Source organism: Diadema antillarum, unplaced genomic scaffold (assembly GCF_040938485.1).
Source record: "Diadema antillarum isolate AM-2024a unplaced genomic scaffold, OU_Dant_1.0 seq00000887_RagTag, whole genome shotgun sequence".
NCBI classification, from domain to species: domain Eukaryota; kingdom Metazoa; phylum Echinodermata; class Echinoidea; order Diadematoida; family Diadematidae; genus Diadema; species Diadema antillarum.
The window spans coordinates 661,355-679,926 of NW_027271751.1; the positions used below are offsets into that span (position 1 = coordinate 661,355).

Sequence of the window (18,572 nt, forward strand, 5' to 3'; positions counted from 1 at the left end):
CTACCAAACTCATTGAGAGTGACAGCCATACAATAGGCCCCTGGCATGGGCCTATTGCACGGCTCGAAGGTACTATAGCACGGCTTCGTGGGGGGCTACTAATGCATGGCCGCTCACAGAGTTCTGTGACTCACACAAGCAAAGCGCCAGCAAACTACATTGTACGTGCTGGCCGGCTGCGCTGCGATGCGCTGCCGGCCGGTAAACAGACCAGTCGCGGCGCGGAGTACTGCAACGTTAACGTGTACGTGCGCGCAGCTACTTTACCTAGCTAGTTGCATGTATTGCAGCCTAGTACTTACTGCTGTGTTTTTAGTTTTGACTCTGATCTGCTACGTGGACCACAGTGATCCCAAAATCAAGACTTCATTTCAACTTGAGAAACCGTAATTTGATTATTTTTCTGTGTTTTTATACAAAATCATTTTCGGAAATAGAGAAAGTCTAGACCTACTACTAGATCTACCGACATCTCAGATCGGCTTAACAGTCAGGCCTAACTCGATCTAACGTTAGCGTACGGAGTTTGTGATTCCTGTGACTGTGTGGTCGAATCGTGACGAGTGTTTGAAAGCAGTACACGTGACAGGGTGGTTTACAATTCTCGGCCTAATTGTTACATTTATTTTTGGGCCTTCCTGAGTTAGCGGTCACTAATTAGTACTGTGATTGTGGACAAGGTGTTGTATAAAACGAATAATTTATGATTTTGTTCGTGCATTGGGGCACGTAATACCGCACTCGGCGCGAGATTCGCCACTGGTCTATTCAACGCGGCGCTGCGCGCCTTGTTGAATAGACCAGTGGCTTATCTCGCGCCTCGTGCGATATTCGTGCCCTATGCACTCACAACTCATAAATTATTCGTATACTATACCATGCAGTAGTCAATATTGCTTCTTTTTCTTTCTTTCTTTTAAGCGCCAAGTCACTGTTTTTCTTTTCCGTTTTTTTTTTTCTTTCGCAAAATGTGTTTCGTGAATCAAGATTAAGAGTTTTATGAGTACATCTTCAAGATTATATAATTGGTGTTGTATTATATTTGTATTATATATAGAAAGGGCCTCATCCACGTCAAGCTCTGCTTATGATGACGGTCCCCTGTATTCATTTCTTCTTTGTTCATAGATACAGTATGCCTTAATATGTTATTTTGATTCATATATGTTACTACAGACTGATGTTGTTACGCAAATGATATTTTTTGTATTGATTTGTATTTTAACTCTTTTTTTTTTGGTTGTTGAATACTCTGTATTACTCTGTTTTCATTTGCAATTGTATTTGGAGAAAGAAAATGCAAAAATAAACCAAACCAAACCAAACCAAACCAATAGTGTCATGTACGGTGACGTTTATGTCACTGAAGTCACACTCCAACAATAAATCGCAAACCATCCTGTAAAATTTGGTATGATTTAATCTCTAAATGCACAGTACAGTATGCCCCCCCCCCCCAAAAAAAAAAAAACAATTTGAATCGGGTTTCTGTAAAATAGAGTTAAGATGTTACATTTTAAGACCCTGAAGTAGCATTTAGACAGTTTAATCATACTGGGTGTTATCAGTGCGAAAATTTAATTGTAATTTCATGGGGGGACATACTGTACTCCGTATGCTTAGGAACAAACTAGGACATAATATGATGTTATGAGTAAAAGTTGTCGTAAATTCACATCAAATTTATGTGTTTCTGCATAATACTGTTTAATTGTAATTTGACATTTGTGGGTAGCTTCAATATCACAGTAAGGCGTTGAACAACAGTAAACGTTTAAACGCATTAGCCTTATCATGCTTAAGCATCTTGGTCTCGACCTTCTTCAGATCTTACGTGATTGTACGTTTCGTAAAAGTTTGTCGGTGTAGGACAATTTTTTTCAGATAATCATAATAATTAGGTCTTAGAAATGCATGATATCATAAGTCTCTATTATGCAAAAGTAGTAAAACTAAAAATCAAAGAAAAATGTGGAAATTCATAATCAACAATCATCAAAAAGACGGGGTAACAAAATGAAAGGTAGGGCCCTAGCTACACGTATATTACGTACAAAGTGCATAGAAGTCTATTCTTTGATCAATGTAAATGACTTCTGTTTGGAATTTCTAGCAAGTTAATTTGACATCGGACTGTAGCGTTCCTTTGAAAAATGTTATACTTGACAATGTGATACTTACATTATGTCTCTTGTCTCTAAAATCCACTTCGCTGTGAGTGTATAGTTGGTCAAATCGAGTTCCGGGAATAAGACAGGTCAGATGCACCAGACGTACTAGATGCCAACGCTGTACAATCTCTGACAATTTTTGAAATATTAATGTACTCCTCCAGCCTTGTATTATGTCGCTTCCAACCTATCCACAGTCACAACAGTGAAAAATTCAAAATGGAGAATATCTGTTGTTCTTCTATGGACTTTATACCCCAGCGGTAATTCTTGTGAGTTGTTTTTCTGACTTTTGCGATTTTCGGGTCGTTTGTTGCCAAGCATGAATGCTTCATGAGAGCTGTATGAATTCGCTTTTATTGCTTTATCAAGGATCAATGAGAGAGCGGTATTTCATAAAATGTCGTTGTCGGGCGAGACTGGTATGACCTTTTTATCTGTTGGGCAAAATGAACTCATGGAACCCTCTTGCCCAAATGAAAGTTGGATAGCAACGCTGCAGACAAGACGCGTTTAGTGATGGCATGTTGTACGCATATTTCAGCAATAAATATCAACCTCATTACACAGAGCATGAATATTTATACATTCAAGACAAAGATATTTCAGATTTTAAGTTTTCTCCCTTCGTAGCTACAGCTTAACAAGTCCTTAAGCCTGCAATGATATCCTCCGGTCTTGTTTTTCACTTTGTATGTCTGCATTTCATTTTTGCTGTATTTTTTTCTAATATATCGATTTCCCCCCTCCGAACTAAAATAATGTCTGCATATAATATTCTCCTTTCTTTTTACAAAAGTCTCTTTATAACTCACGCTGTTTCATTGCAAACTATTAATACTACGGGAGCTTTAACAAAACTGCAAACGGGTAAATCCCTCAAACAAAAATCACAGTGAATGTCAAAATCTGACTTTAATAACTGTTAAAACAGTAAAATGGACCTTCCCTCAGAAAAGAGAAATATATACATACGTATACCGAGTATTATACACATAGTATAATATATACATTACATATCCCATTTTACCAGGAAAATCGAGTGATTCCGAAAGAAAGTCACTGAAGATCATTGTAGTTTCGACGTAGACCTTTATCCTGTTTTACCTGGAAAAAAGGGAACAATCTTGGGATATTTTAATACTGTTTCATGGTCCGTTTACCCCAACTTTTCCTATGAAAATAGGTCCGGGGAAAAGGAAAATTCATATTCAACATTCAAGTCATGGGCTGTATAGCTCTTATGTACGGAAACACTACAACAACACTGTGTGTTTCGACTGATTTGGAACATTCCTTTGCCCACCCAAAACCATGATAATTTGTGCTGGAAGTGGGTGTATCGTTTTGTTTTGTTTTGTTTTTTGAGGGGATGGGGTGGGGTTATTCTTCGTTTCCTTTTAACTAAACGCTTGTGTGTTTGTATATATATATATATATATATATATATATATATATATATTATATATATATATACATATTATATATATATAAGCGTATTTGTTCTGCCCTAAAATCAAATGGAATTAATTGATTGAAAATATAGGTCAATATTCCCCGATAAAGAGGTAGGTACAGATATTATCAGTTGGGTTGAGGTTATGGAAATAGTGACATTGTGTTTAGTGCCATTTTATCTCGGCCAGCGTGTTGCTTATTATCCCTTTTCTTTCATGATAGTTTTTGTCAAATGTGTTGAAAGGACATGAAACAGATCATCTGCTGCAAAAACATTACTAAAAGGGAGATACAACTCCTTGCTAAATTAACATTACGGAACCAAACAAAGCACAACAGATTTAGCCTTTTCCCATGTTACTTCTGAATGGAATAGACTTGTTTCTATGCTTTATAATATGGTGAAGTTTATTTTATCTATATATGGTATAACAACAAAAAACACACTAACCAAACATTTATTTGAAGTATAGAAAATGCTTCAAACAGTCATTTACCTAGTATATCTGACAGACGAGATAGATTTGTGTTTTCATTTCACTTTATTTCATATACACAGAGCTGCCAACATTGGGATGATGAAATCCAATAGATTTCGCGGAGGTATGATTTTGCGAGGGAGCGGTGGAATGTTGTCCCACGGCGGGGAGTTTTGTGTGGCACGACACATGATTCAGAAACATTTGATAGTAACTGTCAATTGTCTAAACTAACAAAACTGTTTGCTGATAGATTAAATGCATACATCTTGTGACAAATTATAAAGTAGTAAAACCTTGGAATTAAAGGGGATGGCTAGTAACCGATCAGTGGGAATCAGTGGGAATACTGAGGGATGATTGTTCCAATCCTTGTGGGATTCATTTAAGAGTACATTATATATCTACTGTTGTGTGAAAATTATTTGCTTCAGAACGGTCTCATATTCAAGTAATGTGCAGATTAATGCCCCGTCACTGACCAGGGACGCTTTCCTGGAAACATTAAACACAAGAATAGATATATAATGTACTCTTAAATGAATCCCACAAGGATTGGAACAATCATCCCTCAGCATTCCCACTGATTCCCACTGATCAGTTACTAGCCATCCCCTTTAAAATTTTGCAAACAGAAGGTCAGACTATTATTCTATATGCTCTTCACAACGCATAGTAAAAACTTATCAAACCTTTGAAATGAAAATAAGAATACTTCAAACAGTCGTTAGTATTGTCACCTTCGCTGGTTCGATAGTTCTACAATGACAAGAGCTCAAAAAACATGTATGGTTTGAGCAAGAGACGTAGCATCGTTGAAAATAATTATTATTTCTTTGTGTCTACATCTCAGCTACTATACTTCTTATATTAGACTTATAAATGCTTTTTCTGAAATATTTTTTATCTAAAACGTCAACATTTCTTTTTCAAAAAAGCGAAAGTGCCAGTCAAGATGACTTCCGATGCATGACATTGTAATTTCTTCCAATTTACATAATCGACCTCATGAGTTTAATCTATCTTTGAATTTTCAAACAAAACATGTAAAACGTTAGAATTTTGTGAAACTTATTTTACTCTTACTACTTATTTCAGCTTGTACATAAAATGGATTCAACATAAAAACTGTCAGTTGTACATGCATGTCATCAAAATTTTAATTGAAACAGCGTAAGCTGCCCTACAAAATATCTCGAGTAACTGTCCTCTTTCTCTTTCTTTTGCATTTATAATGTATTATTATTTTATTTCAACATATTTTTCCAGAATAACAAGATCAGCAGGTGAGTGCTGTTCTACATCAAGGTCTTGTACAATCTCAGTATCATGAATATAAATTCTCCTTAATATAAAAACAACAATCAAATGAAGTTTGAAGGAGCACGACGAACTGTTGAAATCAGTAATAACCGGATGTAGGATATGACAAAACAATGTGATAAAAAAGGTGTATTGAAACAGCAATTAAATAATGGTTTTATGTATATACAATCAAACCATTAGCGTACAATGAAATATGAGCTTACAAACTCTTCCAGTGGGAACTTGAATTCATAATCCCGCAATAATGATAAAAACACAAATATAGATGCCTATGATTCAAGAGTCGACAATGGATAGCATACAGTACATACAGTCATGCCCATTAAAACTCCAACGATAAAACAAAAATAATAACTTGTATACCCATACCACACATTCAAGCACTCCCGCACAAAAGTGCCACGCAAGATAAGCTTAGGTAATACAGTGCATGTGACAAAAATAAAGTAATAATATTACATAATCATACATGGGGCGTTAAAGAAATCAGTAAAGGTATATTCTCATATATAATGCTTTAATAGCTGATAGTGACTATATTCTTTTAAAGACTTGGTAGTGAGTTCTGTACCTTCGCCCTGCAAATCTAAAACAGCTTTTAAAACACTCTGCATTCGGTTCAGGTGGTACCGCATTGAAAGAATTAACCAATAGGTCAGCCCTGTCAAAAATCATCTCAATTGCACATAAGGGGCAAGGCACTGTGATCCTTCTATCAGACTCCTCCCTGATTCTTCACCTCTTGCTCTCTTTCCCTTTACATCTTCTAATTGCTCAGCTGCACAAGTTGTCTTCGTGTGTCCAATACATTTCGCTTTCACTCCGGGCTTGCGAAGAGTTGCGTATTTAGTGTTGCGTCGACCACGCCAAGCTTACGCTAGTACCCTACCCTGCGCCGTCCTACGTATAAATGCATACGGGTCAAAGGGTTACACGGGTTACGAAAAACAAATATTTTTTGTTTGTTTGTTTGTTTGTTGTTGCTGCTGTTTTTGTTTTATTAGTTGTTGTTGTTGTTGTTGTTGTTTTGCCGCGTACTTTCGGCGGAGAACATGGACGCAGTTTATTCAAGTCTACGCGACACTACGCTATTGTACGTCATGCATGCCTACGAAATACCACGCAACACTTTACACGCCAATGCTTACGCATTAGTACGCTACACTGCGCCAGTCCGACGAAAAATCATTTCAGGCTCGATCGAAGGATTTTTCATAGACACCTTAATCTTTTCTAATTCTTGCAATTGTGTGCTTCCGTCAAAGTTTGTTTGTTTGTTTGTTTGTTTTTTATGAGAATGGGCCAGGCCTATGCGGTACCCACTTAGCCGAGTTGGAGTCCAGAGTTGTGCCGAGTTGGGCGAGCTTGAACTCGCGTGAACTCGCGTGAAATTTGTCAGTTTTAATGAGCGGCGCATGAGTGATCTACGAGGCAATATCGACTTTACTACGATAGCGGTACGAGTGATCCGAGCGTGATACGAGTCACACCGATATTGGGGCGAGTTGTGATGACCTGTGTACGACTTAAATCGAGCTTTCATCGAGTTATAATGAGCTTGTTACGAACCCGTTACGAACCCGTTACGAGTCCGTTATGAGTTCGCGCAATCCCTGTGAAATGTGAATAATTCCACATCAATAGGTCAGTTCAATGCACTCTGAATAAACGAACACAAATCTCGTAAGTCGCAGAGCTCGATCGAAACTCGCGCTTAGCTCGAGGGCAACTAGCCCTTACACATACTTGTGTAGGGTCGTAGTGCTCGTACTGCACTCTTCAAAACTCGAGCAGAACTCGCGTATAATACTTGAAGGTGGCGAGTTACGAAGAGTTCATCGCGAGCTTCGTCCGAGTATTGAGAGTTTGTTACGAGTAGTACGAGTATATTACGAGTTTAAAAGAGTTCAACACGAGTTACTTCGAGTTAGGGGAAATTTTGAACATGTTCAAAAATTTATGAACCATTCGCGAGTTCACGGGGAGTTTTGCAGATTGACTACGAGTGCCCCTTTGAGGCAACTCGCCACAACTCGCCAAAGCTCGCACTGTAACTCGGCTAAGTGGGAACCCTGCTAAGTACAAGTTATAACAGTAACATACCTCACCTATTGCTCTTTGTCTATACCATTCGATAAAAGAGAGAAAATCATCGTTTTAAAATCAATTTTCAAACCGGGTCAACCCGACCCAAAATCGAATTACGAGCGCGGGCTAGCTACTTACATGTAACTTACACATGTATCGCATGCATGTAGTACGTACGTGGACCGGAGCAAGCGAGTGTTATACGCATGCATACGCTGCATTTTCATTTATTTTTATGAAAGTAACGAACTAATTGGAACGGAATTTTGCACAGGTGTTATTGCAATCATACCCAAACTCCATGCTAACTATGAGACCAATTGCTGCAGGTTTACAAATGTGGGCTAATAAACTCTAAGCAGGTCACAGTGTGAAAGTTGTGATCGGCTCATTCTACATTTAAGGTGGGACAGCTCAATCTACTACTGTGACAGACGTCGGTGGATGATGTAGGTCGCCAAGAAGTTGATGAAAGCGAAGATGAGGATGAAACCGAGTGAGATGAAGACTATCGAAAATGAGTTCGTGACGTCATACAGGCGACCTGAAAGGAACAATTGATTTTAGGAAGGAGAGGTCAATATGAATTAACTTTATATAGGCCCTACTCTTACACTACAATGGTTTCTCTTGTCTTTTGATGCAACTGCACTGGATATGTATTACCTGTTAAGTTTACCCACTTTGTGCAAAGGTTTGGATGTTTGTTTTTTTTTAACTATCGTGTTTAATATAGATAAGCCTCACTCAGGTCACAGTAAAGTAGAATTGACCTCCACTGAAGCAGCACATTAGTAAGTGATATAAGGCTTTTCACTTTTTGTTTCGAGGTTTTAGTGCTATCGCGATGAAAATTGTGTGGATCACGTGACAATTTGATCTCATCTTGGTCTCAGATTGGAATGACATGCAACATATTTTCTGATCCACACCCTTTTTTAAGAGGATGAGCGCATTTGGAAGGATGGTTTCTTATTGATTTTTTAGTTGTTGTTGCTGTTACTTGATGACAGGGTGATTTTTCCTCCGTCTGTTCATATCATCTTCCTCATTGTCTGGAGATGGCTCATAAATACTACTTTTTACTGTAATCAATTCAATTAACAATACCTGATGACGTGTCGCCTGCAATAGCTCCAGCTCCTATAAGGAAAGAAGACACAGCTAGAGCTGTGGGAATGTTTGCTTCATTGCGTACTGTCATGTTCATCGTCGTTATGACGGAGGCGTCGAGGATGAATATCACGAGGCCTTGAATGAAGGCAAGCAGCGCTTGGAACGCGTAAGCGTCCGTCAGCGAGTTGACAAAGAATGACACGGCGCCTAGAACGCAAGAGCTCATGAAGAGGATGAAATTACAGTCGAAGCGGAGAAGAATAAGAAAGGCGAGTCTACCGAAGATTCCTCCAAAGCCGGCGATACTTGACAGAAATACGGCGTTTGAGATGTCGATACCTAACTCCGTGGCATGGGGGACGAGAAGAAGCATCCAGGCATACAACACGTAGCAGCAGAGAAATAAGGCTGGTGACACGAAAATGAACAGGGGCTCAGCGTTACTTACTACCAACTGAAGTCTCGTCAACAGTGATGAGTACTTAGTTCTTCCATTTGATGACTGGGTGTCAGAAACATCGGACGAGCTAGAATCGACTGTTTCTTCCTCAGAGTGGGAATGCCACTCTAGATTATTCGAGTCTTCTGAGGGAGAAGGTTCTCCAGTTATGGAGTTGTAGTCCATGGGAGGTCTGAGCGTAGCCCCGCATACTATGGCATTCAGGCAGATGGCGCCGAGGATCGTGAAAGCACCGCCGTACCCATACGCCTCCATACTCCTTTCTATAATGACCGGCATGCACACGGCGCCGAGTGTGGTTCCGTACTGACTCACCGCGTTGTAGACGACGAACGTCTCTGGGCAGTGTTCTTGGAGCGCCACGAAAGCAGGGTAACACGTTAGCGCCAGTCCCAAACCTTTCAAAAATTATAATGTAGAATTATAAATACAGAATGTACCTTTGAAACAACATCATAAATACGAAAAAAAAATGTTATGCTTCCATTTCTCAATATTTCATATAGACTAGTTACTCATGAGCGTTTCTTTTGGTAAATTATTGGTCGGTTGTTTCATTTGTTTGTTTGGGTTTTTTGGGGGTTAAAAAAATCGAATAATCTTTACATTTTGTCAGAAGAGAGAAATATGATCATGTTTCTTTTCGATTTATTGGGGCTGACTATAATATCAAAGTCAAGCGCTTCTTCCAATAGTTTTCGTATTATTTTCTACAATTTGCACTGTGAGCATATGTTAGGACTGCATGGCTTTGTACTAATTCCATTTTACTGTCTGAATGCTTTTAGAGTTTAAGTACACACACACACACACACACACATACACACGCACATGCACGCACACAAAGGCTTGAGTTTGTTTTGGTCTGTATGTGGGCAAGTTCTATGCTTTAAAATCCTCTCTGGTAAATATTCGGGTAACGATTCGCGTTACCGCCAAAATACAAAGCACCATTGCAGAGCCTGTCACAGGTGGATGCATTGTGGGATAGGTCGGTTACTTTCGATTCCCTAGCTCGCATCTTCATCCACGTAATGTAATACAATCAGTGCCTGCATTTCTTTCATTACTCTCCCTCTTTTCGTGGATTTGAATGTGTCATAAAAGGAGTTCAAAGGTTTCTATATTTGACTTTTTTTTTCTTCGTCAAACGAGGATTGCAAACGATGATTTGATTTTCAAAAATACTTCTGCAGTGGCGGATACAGGGGGAGCGCATCGGGCGCTCCCCCCTTATTTTTTTTTTTTGTTAAGACAAACGATATAAAAAGGGAGTGCGTGCGCCCCCTATAATTTTGTAAAGGCGACCCTCTTTACGGAATTCCTGGAACCGCCCCCTGCCTGGATGACAATGATTAATATTAATGGTTTGATTGGTTGACAAGCTCTCGGAGCAGGCCCTGCACGTAAACGCGCCGTGCTTCTTCCCAGACTCATTCCGGTCACAATTAAAGGAAACCAAAACCCAAAGAGAAATGTGGATTGAGTGAAAGCAGCAACGCTGATTAGAAGACATTAATATAAGTTAGAGGAAAATCGGACAACCGATGCAAATTTTATGCATTTTTCAAGTTTTGGTATTGGAACCACTGGATAAGGAGACTACTTGAGTTTATGACATCATTGTATGGACAACACCAAAACTTTAAAAATTTTTTATAACTTTTGCATCGATTGTTCGATTTTCCTCAAACTTCCACTGATGTTTTAGAACTACTAATGTTGCTGCTTTCACTCAATCCACATTTCTCTTTGGGTTTTTGTTTCTTTTAAACGAACTGTGTTGGCGCATCGGTCTGGCGAGCGAGATATACAGGTACATGTAATAAAGCCCAGCCCGGTTCCAGGGCTATTGAGTATTGACTATTGAGTATTGGCATCCCGAATTATGGTTGGACTTAGACGAAGCAGTATTATTCATTTCCCTCTTCATTTGCCCTGTAGTATAATTATGACCATAGGTAGGGGTACCTATGTATAATTGACAATGATTTTCACAATGGTAAATATAAATCTTATTCATCTTCTCATCATTATTATTCCATCATTATTCTCTTCATTATCATCATCGTCATTATCATCGCATTCACGATCATGCATACCATCTATTTGATACTTACCCGTGACAGTCAACAGTGCAGCAAGAAGGTATACTTCGTAAACCAGCGGAACTAGCAGCAGCGATACACCGCACAGAAGCCCGCCAAGCACCGCTAGGACTCTCCTTTGTATCACGCGTAACAGAACCATGACTGCAGGTGCTGGAGAACATAACAAGATTACCTGAAATGTCAGTGGAGATCCGTCTGCATAATTTAGGGGAAATGTTCGTTTGTGTGTGTGTGTGTGTGTGTGTGTGTGTGTGTGTGTGTGTGCAAACCCAACGCCGTCAGCTTGCAAGTGTTGTGATGCAAAACAAAAGTCTTGACACACAGGACTGGATTGAAAAAGGTCTAAACTGCATGTAAATCTATATTTTCATAATCATGGCCATGGAGTATCAATACAGTGTATTAAAAATCCATCCTGTCTCTCTCATCCCGAAATTTGCGAATCCCCCCTCAAAACACACATTTAGCATCTCATTAAATCATCTTATTAATATTTTATATAAATAGGTCTAAAAAACCAACAATGACAATAACATAATTTCAACAATTAACTCCCTAAAACATATGATTACCATTATGTTGTGCCAAATTATAAAGCAGTGGGTGGTGGTGATAGTGAAAGGCCAAGGATTACTAGTATTAATGATGATAAGGCAGTTGTATTCATAATTATGATTATTGAAATTGTGATCAGGTGCTGGAAGCTGAAGATGTAATTTAAAATCAGTAATTGCACTACAAGTACAAGTTGAAGTAGTTGATGATGACAATGATCATGAGTTTTTAATGATTAATTTGCTATGATTAATCTGATTGCTGACATATTACTAGGGCCCATTGGTAATTACAAGATTCAAATATTGGCAGTCAATAGTCTACCGTACATTTAATAATATATTGAGTGTAATGTTCAACCCCTCCCCCTAGCGTTTAGCCTTTTTTCACCCTAACAAAATCCAACGGCTAATCATTGCTATTCATTTCTCCAGTGTATTATATAGGATTCCATGAAACGTGCTACAAGAGATTTATAGATAGCAAACGCCTGAATCTCGCTAGGAAACGAAAGCTGAAGAAGGAGCCTGGTCCGTCAGCAGGAGCATCTGTTTCCTCCCCTAAGGCGCTCACATCAAGATCAAGATTTTCTTCTGGAAGCTCTTCAGGTTCTGCTATGTTGCCTGTAAAATGCATCATTTGCAACAGAGTCAGCCTGCTCATTACTTGCCAAGGGAAATAGGTCAATATGATTAATATTGAAGCATGAAAACATTGTCATGTTACTATAAGTTGTCCATGATAAAATGGAGCAATATATATATATATATATATATATATATATACACCACTGAAACATTCACACACATAATACACAAAGAACGTTAGTGCAAAGTTCAGAAACAACAGAATGTACTGTACTCTGACCAATGCTTTGGTCAATGTGATTAATATTCAAGAATTGACATCTACCAAAGTTGCGCATGATAAATGTCTTTGTAATACAGATTGTTTCCTGTATTTTGAATGCCAATGTTTATGCAACATGTTTTGACTCCTTGCCTCAGTATGTGATTGTTCGCCCTGTAGCAAACATTTCTGCCCACTATTATGATTTGATTAGGGTTAAATTATTCTAAGAACAAAGATGTTTTCCTAAATGTGTTTTTTTTTTCATAAAACTGAATGACTACAATTAAAATTTGTTTCTCCCACTCTGGAAAAAAAAAAACTATTATTGATACTGAAACAGAATGTTCATGTAGAAAGGTCAGTACAATGTAGGTGTGAGTACAAAATCAGTTTGCTAAAACTAGTACATGTACCAGCCAAATGAAAATTGTGCATAAGTTGAGTCAGGTTTGTACAGATCCTCTGATATTGGAAGTTAATTACAATGTTATCATAATTTTTAATGACAAACCTGTTTTATTATCTCCAAGATTTTCAGGTACATATTGCCTCCAATACAGAATCCAACAGTTTTCACTCATGAATGGGTAAACTATAATTTTGCCTTTATTTTATATATTGGCATTTTTCAAAACTTTTACACCCTTTCAAGGATATTTGGACCATGGAATGTTCCAAGAAATTTATTAAAACTAGAAAATTTGACTGATTATCATTTTGAGCTATCTTACATGAGAGGAGGTAGTGTCCCACCATCTTGTAACCTAATGATAGCAATGAAAACTTCAGGAAATTTGATGAAGATTAAATTTTCTAAAGTACTGTATAATATTTCATGAACAACGTGATTGCTATGTGATCTAAATATATGAAAGCTTCTTAAGAAGAAGAAGAAGAAGAAGAAAAGAAAAACATGTTTACTGATAAACAATATGATCTGTTTAATAGTAATGTCTCATGTGTGTAAATGAGTTTGTATGTGTGCGTGTGAGTGTATATATGTCAGAGTTTGGTATGCACCTGTGTATGTGTAATGCACTGATCAATACATGTATTATATCATTGTGTGTGTTCATGTTTATGATAATCTTTTTTATGATGCTGATGTGATAATGGCCAAGGCATGTAGAATAATATTTTAATACAGTTGGGTATATTGAATCTTCATAACTATGTGTGTGCGTATGTGTGTGTGCATGTGAGGTTGTGTGTGTGTGTACAATAAGATTTTCCCACATGCACGCGGACACACACACAAACAAACGCACTAAAATTTTTCTTCTTTTTTTTGCCTTGAATGATTAGTCATTTGATTAATAACATCTCTTTGAACTGAATATAAGGCATTTGCCTTGACCTCTGACGGTCAGTCAGTGCTCTCTCTCATGGTCTCGAACCACTTTGCTCTTGTCCTCCTTTGCATAGCCAGCATCAGGAAAAGCTGAAACATGAGATATAATGCAACTATTAAACCAAAACTTCACCTTTTTTCTAGGTATATGGCTAAAAGCAGTGCTTTACAAATGTGTATAATTTCAGCTTAGAAACACTAGGATGGGAACTTAATAACTGCGGCTAGCAGCCCCATACGCATAACTGCGGCCAGCAGCCCCATACGCATATATAGCGTCATGGGGCAGTGAACTATAGTATACAGGATCATGACGGAGTAATATCGCGGACAAATATCAACTTAAAATCGGAAAAAATTCTTCAATTTGAAGACTTATTAATTAATTTGAATTATTGATAACAGAGTTCGTGCAAGGTTTGCTTCTGCAAATAGTTCCTTTCTGTTCAAATTGATGACTAAAATAATGTGACTCGGTCGAGAGGAAAGGGGGAGAGCTACACTGCATTGACGGCCAGCGCATGCGCACACAGACATCTTATCCAGTCAATGGATTCGAAATTTGTGCGCAGTGATGAGTGCGCCTGCGCTGACCGTCAATTCAGCGTAGCTCTCCCAGATTCCTCTCGACCTAGTCATATTAAGTCATCAATTCGAACAGAAAATGACTATTTGTAGAACCAAACCTTGCACGAACCCTGTTGTCAATACTTCAACCTTACTTGTAAGTCTTCAAATTGAAGAATTTTCTTTCGATTTAAGGTTGACATTTGTCCGTGATACTACCCTGTCATGATCCTAAATGCTACAATCCGCAGCCCCATTACGATATGTGTATTGGGCTGCTGGTCGCAGTTTATATGGATTTTCGCAAAAACTACAGGATATTTCGAGGAGAACTTTTTACAGTATATTTAGGATGTACAAAACATCACATATCCGCATTCAGAAAGTAGTGCCAGTGTTGCTGGAACGAAACCCATTTTCTAAGCCTCTTTTTAGCTTCACCCCATGGCCTACTGTGGAATTGTTTTGTACAGCAACAGAAAACTGACGACTATTTGAATAATTACAGCCAGTTGGAACTTCATCTGTTAAACCTCCTGGGTTATGCATACAATGTGATTGGTCAATACCAGACAAGCAATCAGGTATTCTGCTTTAGTTTTATCGTAGACCCTTTTCATCATGGACTCAACTTAAATTGAAAAATACTTTCGATGAATGATTATAGGATATGAAAGAAAATTAAGTTTCCTGATATCAAAAAATATATTTTCATAATGCCAGCGCGATGATATGTAATGTTGCATTTAGTGTCGAGCAACACCATAGGAGGTCTTTGCTTGAGACTAGTTGGGGCGCAATATTGGGCCGGATGCATAAACGCTTGCAATTGCTTGTGCTAGCCTTTTACTCGAATCCGTATGCATAAACACAAGCAATTTCTTGGGAGCAGAAGCTTTTGCTAGCAAGCACAAGCAAATGCTGGCGGAGACCAAGCATTTGCTTAAAAACGTATGCATGAAACAAGACTTTTGCTAGTACTTGCTAGCAATTGCTCACGATTTTCCAAGCTCTGTAAAATGAGTTTGAGCTTTTGCTTAACTGGGATGTTCCCTTTTAAGTATCATTTTCATACATTAATGAAAGAAAGACCACACTTGTACAGGAGTGGTATAAATCTACAAGAAATTTCTCCTAAGTAGTGTAAGATTTTTTTCTTTAATTTCAACAACGGGAATGTCCTGTGGTTAGCACGCAAAATGTGATGAAAAACAGATAGGATGTCTCACTTCGGTGGAGAGCAAGGAGACCTCTCTCCACATGCGATCTGGCAGATCTGGGCTACTGTAAGCAGTGATGGGAATCAGCATGTAATACTCAGTACGTGTGTATGATTAGATGTGTGTGTGCGTCCGTGTGTGCATTTATGAATGTCATTTCATAGCTCTTCTGCTATGTCAGGAAATGTTTCCGCACACACACGCCCTTTCAAATACATGCTTCCACACTCGCCTTTGTTCTTAACCCATTCCGTACTGAATTTTGAAATTCCCATGGACTTAATACGCAGGCCACCAGGTTCCCGTATGAAATGGGTTAAGTTCGCACAGGCGCGACGTCCCTTTTGTAGAAAACGCAAGCAATTGCTTGTGCGGGACAACCAAAAGGTATAAGCACAAGCAAAAGGTTATGCATATGGATTTATCCTTCGATACAATTAATCATGAAATATTACTTTATAAACTGTCTCATTATGGAATACGCGGGAAGGCCTTGGAGTGCATTGTTCAGGAGTTACCTACAAAAGCGAAAACAATATGTTTCTCTGAACGAGTACAGCTCGAGTTTAGAATTTATTGAATGTGGCGTCCCACAGGGTAGTTTATTAGGACCTTTACTTCTTATCATTTATATTAATGACTTTTGAAGATCATCTGACATACTCTCATTTATACTTTTTGCTGACGATTCAAATATTTTCTTTTCTCACCAAAATCCAGATACTCTTGTACGCATCGTTAATTCCGAATTGAAAAAAAAAGTAACTCAGTGGATAAGAGCTAATCTCTTAATCTTCAGAAAACTAAGTAGATCTTTATGCTTTAGTAATTCTTTAGAAGATTTAGGCACAGGTATTGCTTTTGATGACACTTTGTTAGAAGTAGTTTCTCAAATAAAATTCCTTGGTATCACAGTGGATGATAAACTTTCTCGGAGGCCGCATATTACAAACATTAGTATAATAATTTCACGCAATATTGGTATGATATTAATAGACTCAAGTTTCATATTCCATTGTCCTCTTTGTTGACGTTGTATTTTTCTCTAATTTTACCTTATCTTAATTACGGACTCATAGCGTGGGGTAGTGCCCATCAAAACTTATTAGATAAATTACTTTTATTACAAAAAAGGTTATTCGTATTATTTATGGCGTCCCGCCACGTTCCCATACAGAGCCATTATTTACTAAACATAAGATTTTGAAAATTAAAGATTTGTATTTTTTTTTTCAACTTGGTCAGTTTATGTTTAATTACAATGTAAATGCACTTCCCAGTATTTTCAATTCAATGTTCCCACGGAACCAGTCTTTTCATGATTATCCCACTAGACAATCTAATGAGTTTCATTTACCCCTCCTGAGAACTTTATTGGCTCAGAATACATTTATGTACACCGGTCCTAGATTTTGGAACTCACTGAGCTGTGAAATAAAAAATTCCCCATGTTTGTATTCTTTTAAGCGCAAGTTGAAATCCTTTTTATCAAATCCTCCCTGATATGTTTTTTTTTTTTCCTTAGCTATATATAGGTTTCGTTAACCCAGGGTTCATCATCCACCCACCAATCATTCAGTCACTGAATTCATTATTACGTAAAGAAGTAGCCATCACAATCCTTGCTCAGCTGCATGCAGCACCAAGTCTATGAAGCACATTCTCTACCATCCCCTGTTCCATTTCCCTTGTTAAGCGTGTAGGCATTCTCTCATTCTTTCTTTTTCTTTCTTTCCTTCCATACTTTTAATTTATTCTGGCACGTTGTGTCATGTTGTTGTGCTTCTTCTGTTTTGTCCCATCCTGTCGTTTATATTTGTCACAAGTGTTTGTAAATAAGTAATTCATAAGTTTTATGAGTGGTTCACAATCTACAAGCTTTGCTTTGTAGTGGACCTCTCTAATCTTTCTTCCTTTTTTTTTTCAACTGAAGCATGACTTTGTATTATTATCTTTTTTTGCCAGAATGCGCTCTTATGTTTATTGATACCATTTATTAATTGCAAAGGCAAATGTTCTTTGTTTATGATGTAAAACCTGATTTATCTTGTGTTGTGTTTTTGTTGAAAAAAAAAAGAAGAATGAAAGTAAATGAATTGAAATTCAAATTGAAAATTGAAACAATTGCTTGAGCTAGACCTTTTGGTAGACGAGCTTGTGCTTTGGCTTGAAGCAATTGCTTACAAGCAATTGCTTGTTTTATGCATTCGGCCATTGCACCGTCAATGACAGTGGCAAGATCGAACCCCAAATGTACCTTATAAGAAGCAAAGTTCCACCATTTTCGCAAATCGTGTAGTTTGCACCCATTTCCTCGACTCCGAACCCTTCTAGCTCCCTTATAGACCCTTGTTTTCTTAGTGTGTATATTACGGAGCTCTTGAATCTGAACTCACCAAGAAGAAACATTAGGGAAGATGGCAAACTGCATATGAATCCCATCGTTCGATGATCACTGTTAAAGCGAGCCACCATCTCCGGCAGGAGAACCCCGAAGGATTTTGCAAGACCGGCGTCAAGGAAGAGCAGTGTGAATTTGCTGAGAATGACGACGTATCTCCAACGATGTCTACTATCTCTCCCGAAGCGGTTCACTCCTGCGTTGTTGGTGGCCATTCTTGTTACTCCTCTTTTAGTTATGACACTCCCCCGGACACCCCGTACAATCAAGGAGGCGACCTCTCTGGTACAGTGGTGTTCGTTTCGCCAACGTCAAGCGAGCTTCGTGACGACTTGACAGAAAGATCGGTCTGTGTCTGGTCATCGGGGCTATGTTTCGCAGCGACTGCGTCTGGCTTCACGGAATCCCCTCCTTCAC

The 18,572-nt window shown here is 38.3% G+C and overlaps 1 protein-coding gene across 1 annotated transcript; it reads right to left on the reverse strand.

Annotated features, from left to right (window-relative positions):
* Positions 1 to 7,944: 7,944 nt before the first annotated feature.
* LOC139740842 (monocarboxylate transporter 3-like) lies at positions 7,945 to 18,370 on the reverse strand. The gene is made up of 4 exons (XM_071651417.1): positions 18,151 to 18,370; positions 11,219 to 11,359; positions 8,633 to 9,496; positions 7,945 to 8,066 (listed from the first exon to the last, which is right to left on the reverse strand). Exons 1-4 carry the CDS (start codon positions 18,368 to 18,370, stop codon positions 7,945 to 7,947), a joined length of 1,347 nt encoding a protein of 448 aa, XP_071507518.1.
* Positions 18,371 to 18,572: the final 202 nt, after the last annotated feature.